This window comes from Pogoniulus pusillus, chromosome 8, assembly GCF_015220805.1.
Source record: "Pogoniulus pusillus isolate bPogPus1 chromosome 8, bPogPus1.pri, whole genome shotgun sequence".
Taxonomy (NCBI): Eukaryota; Metazoa; Chordata; class Aves; order Piciformes; family Lybiidae; genus Pogoniulus; species Pogoniulus pusillus.
Window position 1 is genome coordinate 7,260,679 of NC_087271.1, and position 6,829 is coordinate 7,267,507.

The 6,829-nt window shown below is 47.1% G+C and overlaps 1 protein-coding gene across 1 annotated transcript; it reads left to right on the forward strand.

The window, feature by feature from the left end:
- The first annotated feature begins 746 nt into the window (after window positions 1-746).
- ZNF281 (zinc finger protein 281) lies at window positions 747-6,226 on the forward strand. The gene has a single exon (XM_064147131.1). It carries the CDS (start codon window positions 834-836, stop codon window positions 3,483-3,485), a length of 2,652 nt encoding a protein of 883 aa, XP_064003201.1. The 5' UTR covers window positions 747-833; the 3' UTR covers window positions 3,486-6,226.
- The last annotated feature ends 603 nt before the right edge of the window (window positions 6,227-6,829 follow it).

Consider the following 6,829-nt stretch of genomic DNA (forward strand, 5'->3'; position numbering starts at 1 on the left):
CTCGAGCAGGGTAACGCTGCTAGCACAAGCGAGACCGCACCTGTGGTTTTAATTATAGGGCGAGTCTCTCCTGCAGAGGGAGAAGGTGGCGTTGGCCCGGTCCCGTTAGCTGGCAGGCGTCCGCTCGGCATGGCTGCCAGCGCCACCACCGCACGCCACCGGCCGCTCAGCGCCACTCGTGGAACTGCCACGCTGCTCGGTGGCAGAGTGTTACACACTCTATTCCTAGCAACGCGGCGCTGAGCCCGGAGCGCGTGTGCGGGACGGCGCTCAGCGCTGCCCGGGGCTCCCGCCTTGGCCGTGCGGCTGAGCCGGCAGAGCGCCGGGAGCGGAGCCTAGCCGACGCCCCTGGGCACCGCGGCAGCGGGCGCTGCGGGGCGCGGCTCGGCCCTCGGCGGCGGCGCCCATCAACATGGCCCCACCGCCCCCTGGCCCCAGGCGCTCGGCGGCGGGCCGGGGGGGCGGGGGCCGGCGGCGCCTGCGCGCTGCCCTGGCGCTGGCTGCCGGCCGGCCGGGCCGTACCCAGCGTGCTGCGCGCCGCGCATGTGCAGAGCGGGGCCCGGGGGCTGCTAATTCCATTGTGGAGCGGACGCGGCGTTATTTTTAACTGGAGGCGGCGGCGGGAGCCGTAAGTGCAGCCCAGGCCGGGGGCCGCCCGTCGGCGCGGGTGGGGGTGGCGGCGATGCGCCCGCGCGGCGGGTGCCGGGCCGCCGCGGGAGCCAGCCGCTAAGTGGGCGCCCGCCAGCGAGGCAGCGAGCGGTGTCCGGCGGGCGGGCGGCGGGTCCCGCAGCCCCTCTGGGCCGCGCCTCCTCTCCGGCCCGCCTTCCCAGGGGATGAAACTCGGCAGCGGCTTCCTCGGCGGCGGCGGCGGCGGTAGCAGCAAGAGGGCGGCGGCCATGGAGCCCACCTTCCCCCCCAGCATGGTTATGTTCAACCACCGCCTGCCTCCGGTCACCAGCTTCACCCGGGCGGCCGCGCCCCCCCCGACGGCCCAGCACCCCCCGCAGTGCGTGTTACCTCCGGCCTCCGCCGCCGCTTCCTCCACGGCGGCGGCTGAGCCCCCGGCGCCTCCTCCCCCTCAGGACATGACTTTCAAGAAGGAGCCGTCGGGGACTTTCCCCTCCGCGTCCTCCTCCTCGCAGAGGAGCCCCTGGGGCTTTTTGCAGTCTCTAGTGAGCATCAAGCAAGAGAAGCCCAGTGAGCAGGAGGAGGAAGAGCAGCACCAGCCGCAGCACCATCACCATCACTACGGAGGGCTCTTCGGGGGGGCAGGGGAGGAGAGACCCCCTGGCCTAGGGAGCAGCAGCGGGGAAGGAAGCGGCCAGAGTGTGATCCAGGACCTTACCCTTCTTCATCACCTGCACCAGCATCCCCACCGAGACCTGTTACTGAGTGGCAGAGGCGAGGGCGCCCCTGGGAGCTCGAGTGAGCCAAAGCACGATGCCCAGGTCAAGAAGGCAAAGAGGCCAAAGCCAGAATCTCAGGGAATCAAAGCCAAGCGGAAGCCAAGTGCTTCATCCAAACCCCCCCTGGTGGGAGACGCAGAAGGTGCCGTCGCGTCCCCCAGTCAGAAACCTCACGTCTGCGAACACTGCAGCGCTGCCTTCAGGAGCTCCTATCACTTGCGCAGACATGTGCTCATTCACACGGGGGAGAGGCCTTTCCAGTGCAGCCAGTGCAGCATGGGCTTCATTCAGAAGTACTTGCTGCAGAGACACGAGAAGATCCACAGTAGGGAGAAGCCTTTTGGATGTGACCAGTGCAGTATGAAGTTCATCCAAAAGTACCACATGGAAAGACACAAGAGGACGCATAGCGGAGAAAAGCCATACAAATGTGACACTTGTCAGCAGTATTTTTCAAGGACTGATAGACTGTTGAAGCACAGAAGAACATGTGGTGAAGCCATAGGTAAAGCAGGGGCTGGAATGGAGCCCGGATCATCAAATAACATGGGTAGCTTGGCTGCATTGTCTCAGGGAAATACAAGTTCCTCAAGGAGAAAAAGCAAAACAAAAAGTACATCCACTGAAAACAAAGGAAATAAGTGTAGCAGCAAAGTGACTGAATCTCCAGTTACAAGTAATGTGGCCATGCCAAATTATGCAGTTGATATTCCTATTGTGTCTTCCAGTGGCGGTCTAGTTGGCACAGGTGTAGAAGAGCTTCAGAAAAAGGTGCCAAAATTGATCCTGAAAAAAGGAAGCAGAAAACAGTCAGACAAAAACTACCTTAATTTTGTATCACCGCTGCCAGATATTCTGGGGCAAAAACCACTGTCTGGGAAACAGAGCAGCTCTCTAGGCCTGGTAGCCCATACTGGTGTTGAAACTATCGGTCTTCTCCAAAGTACAGGTGGTAAACCAGGTCATATAAGTAGCAATTACGACGATGCCATGCAGTTTTCAAAGAAGAGAAGATACCTGCAAACTGCAAGCAGCAACAGTGCCTTTTCCATTAATGTCGGACACATGGCTTCCCAGCAGTCCGTCATCCAGTCTGCGGGGGTTAGCGTGATGGATAGCGACGGTCCGTTGTCCCTCATCGATTCGGCGTCTCTGAACAGCGACATCAAGTCTTGCCACGACAAATCCGGCATTCCCGATGAGGTCTTGCAGAGCCTTCTGGACCAGTACTCTCACAAATCGGAAGGCCAGAAAGAAGACCCTTTCAGTATAACTGAACAGCGTGTGGATTTGCACACCTCGGGAGAGCATTCGGAAATGGTTCAGGAAGAGAACTTGAGTCCTAACTCTCAAACGGTTTCAAACGATAAGGCGAGCATGTTGCAAGAATACTCGAAATACCTCCAGCAAGCCTTTGAAAGAACAACCAACAGCACCGGGTTTGCTTTTGGACCCAGTTTTCAGTTTGTTAGCTTGTCTTCAAGTCTCCATAACCACACTCTCTTTCAAGACAAACAGATATACACTACGTCTCCGCTCGAGTGTGGCTTCAGCCAGTCTGTTACCTCAGTATTGCCAACTGCATTGCCAAAACCTCCATTTGGGATGTTGCTTGGATCTCAGCCAGGCTTTTATTTATCTGCTTTGGAGGCTACGCATCAACAGTTGACTCCTTCTCAAGAGCTGGATGATCTCATTGATCCACAGAAAAACTTAGAGACTTCATCTACCTACCAGTCGACATCTCAGAAACTGACTGGACAGAAGGAACAGAAAAACCTGGAATCCTCAACGAGCTTTCAGATCCCATCTCAGGAGTTAAGTAGCCAGATAGATCCTCAGAAGGACATAGAGCCTAGAGCAACCTACCAGATCGAGAACTTTGCACAAGCGTTTGGTTCTCAGTTTAAGTCGGGCAGCAGGGTGCCAATGACTTTTATCTCTAACTCTAATGGAGAAGTGGACCATAGAGTAAGGACTTCAGTGTCAGATTTCTCAGGGTATACAAATATGATGTCTGATGTAAGTGAGCCATGTAGTACACGAGTTAAAACCCCAACCAGCCAGAGTTACAGGTAAGGTCTTGACTGTGACCGGCTGTGGGGCTTTCTTAATGTAATTTTGTTTTACTTTGACAACACTGCCATTGGAATGTTTCTACACAGTCCTAATAAGAATGATGTAAACATGCCCTTTCAATGCAACTTTTCATATTTAGGATTTTTTTTTTTTGTTAGTGTGATTTTTTTTTCCTTTTTTTTTTTTAGGTCTGTTTTATTATGGTTTTTAATCAAAAATCAATAGGTTAAAATAGTGGTTTTGTTCAAGTGACAATGTTTAGCAATCAAATTTACATTACCTAGATCGTCAGGGAATAGCCCAAAAGTTTTGAAATGCAAAAAAAAACTAATTAACTTTGTTCCTAGGACTAAGGTGTATTCTAATTGCTTTACTCTCAGGAAAGTGTAACAAAGCATGGGAATTCTATGCACCACCAGTGTGTTGGAACTTCCAATTTACAGATAGTGACAAATATATCTCAGCTTTTTGAGGAAGAGGAAGGGATCTGCGATGTTTCAAATTGCTGTCTGTTATGTCTGGGCAGATCTGAAAGAGTTTTGCTACCTAATTCTCTCTTGTTTGTTTTTTTTTGGTTTTGGTTTTGTTTTTTAATTACTCCTGTTCTTCCAGGTGATGCTCATTCCAGGCAGGTGGAGCAAATATTCTTGGGTCTAGGTGAAGAGCCCCAGAATGGTAGCTTTAATATACGCAATCATGTCTCCAGAACTCCCGTGTAAGACTGTAGTTCCTTAAAGAGATTCTGTTGACACAAACCATGAGAGCAAAACCTGTGCATTTGGTTCATGTCATTAGAACCCTGACTTGAAATTACAGTCGTAATCCAGATAGGCTTTTGGGATACATTATTTATTATACATGGTTAGAAAAGTTGGTCTCTTGCTTTTACCCATTTCCATCTACTTTTAGTGTATAATGTTCCCTCTCTTTTTTTGTGCTCCCAGTTCCTCTGAACTTCATCTTGGGTTCTCCAGCCCCTCCTCTCCCCCCCCTTCATTTATACCTCTCCTTCCCCTTCTCCCCTACTCATTCTCTCACCCCAACTTAATAGGTAGCATTTGAAGATTTACATTCCAGGAAGTGCATATGTTATTACAGACTTTCTGGTGTCTTAGGGCATCAGATGCTCAACAATGAACACCCACATGTTTTAGAATGATGTCAAAGGTTTCCATGTATGGTAAGAAATAATATACTCCCAATTGTACATACTAAGGCCCCTGTCCTGCATCAGGATCAGCTAATGTGGACCCCTGTGCCCAGCAGTGTACCAGTGATGTCACTGGAGCTCTTCATGGATATAGGGGTTTGCAGCAGTTCATTATTGCAGGCTTTTAGGGCCTAAGGCTGCAATTCCATCAAAGGCTTCTGATGATGACATCAACTACAAAAGTAAAACTTGAGTGGCTTGTTTATATCAACAGAACTTTTCTTTGGAATTATTGCCTTACTTTATGTATATTTTGTGGTACATTATTTATTATATGTGAATCCTGATTAATGCCTGTGGAGCCACAGAAACCTGCTAGAAGTGCTGGTGGCCATTCAAAGCTGCTGAGAGGCAGTGGCACTGCTCTGAACCACTTTTTGCAAATGTATTTTTTGATTAGTTTTTTTAAAATGTAATTTTGGTGATGTTTATGCTGATTTTTATGTACTCCTGGTGATGTTTCAGTCTTACGTGCTTTTCTGGTGTCAGGAAGGTTACCAGTGGTTGTTTGCAGTCTTATTGTGTAATCAGCCTATTACAGGCTTTCATGTATAATAAAGTTATTAACATTGTGCAAGTGTAAAACACTTCTGTTATGAAAGTGGTGTATTATTAAATGAATTGTTACAAAAATCCTGGGTGATTTCTCCCGTTGTCCCTCACCACTAAAAACTGGATCCTGAGCCTCTTTTTACTAGGTGAACTATCTTTATTTTTTTCCCCCCTTACTAATCTTCAAGTTTGTTCTGTTAGAATCAGTGTAACTCCATTAACCTTTTTCTTTAGATTTGATTATGTATTTCATCCTATTTCAGTTTTAAGAAGCAAACAACTGCTCTCTAAAGACAGAACCCAGCCTCTTCTTGGGGATCAAATAGTCCTTCCTTGACCACTCTTGGCTTTTTCAGTACCTTTTCTTTTGTACTACAGAGGTTATAATTTACATTCTTTATACTGTGTGTAGTAAAAGTTACCTATGTATTGTCTGGCTGTTTGCTTTAACTTAATACTAATAAAACCCATTATTCACAAAAATCATAGATATCACTTCTATTACCCAGTCACAATTTGGAGAACCTGTTAGGAAATGAGATTAATTTTTGAGAAAGCATAATGTAATTTAATAGCATGTTTTCTTCCTTCAGTTTCTTCCCTTTTTTTTTGGGGGGGGGGTGTGTGTCAGATAATCTGAAAGCACTATTTTAAACATTGGAGTTTGCTCTCAAACCTTTTAGCTTCCAAGACAAAACTGAACAGATTTCCTTACACTAAAGTGTTTGTATAACCTCACCTTTTTAAATCTCTGTCTTTTCATAATATGCTTTTGGTTAAAAATAAATTGCTTATTATTAACTTGAGAGACAATTTGTAATTGCTGGAAATCCAGAGTGAAACAATATAATGCAGTTTTGTTTGAAGTAAAGATTTTTTTGGAGCCCTCTACCTTTATTTTCATCTCTCCCCTCTCCTTCCTTTCCTTGCGACTTCTGTTTTAAGGAAAGCCTAATAAAAACAGTATTGTAGGAAATTACTTGAAAGCATTTTTGATAATCTTAAAAGATAGTTTGTGGTCCTTAATCTGTGTTTTCTTCAGGTTTTGTGTGTGAATAGGAAAGTAGCAATGCTGAAATTCTCAAAGTCACTGAGAAGCAGCAAAAAAATGAGGCAGAAACTTGAGGCAGAGAAAAATCACTGGTGTGCTGAAGACCAAGCAAGGATGAAAACTTTCCAAAGCAAATATGTAGCATGCTAAGTGTTGACAATTCAGAATGTTGCTAGGAATCATTTCAGAGAAATCTTGAGGGCAAGATGTTGGAGTTGTGTGTTCATTCTGGAGGTCAGAGATTATGCAGAGGTTTTGAAATGGACATTTTCTGCAATGTGGAGGTAGCAGTTTAGTTTTCTTTAAATAATGGTGGTTGAGGACATGGTAAAATGGAAAGAAAAGAGGGTATGGCTTTGCTAGGTGTTATAAAGAACTCTAATACATTGTAGTAACTCTAAAGCTTATTTAAGGATGTGGCAGTGAGATAAAGGAAATCAAAATGGCTTTTGATTTTTTTTTTTCCACTTTAGATTCTGTCTTCTTGCTTTAAAAAGAATTGTGGGAGGGGAATGATAACCTCTTTATCAC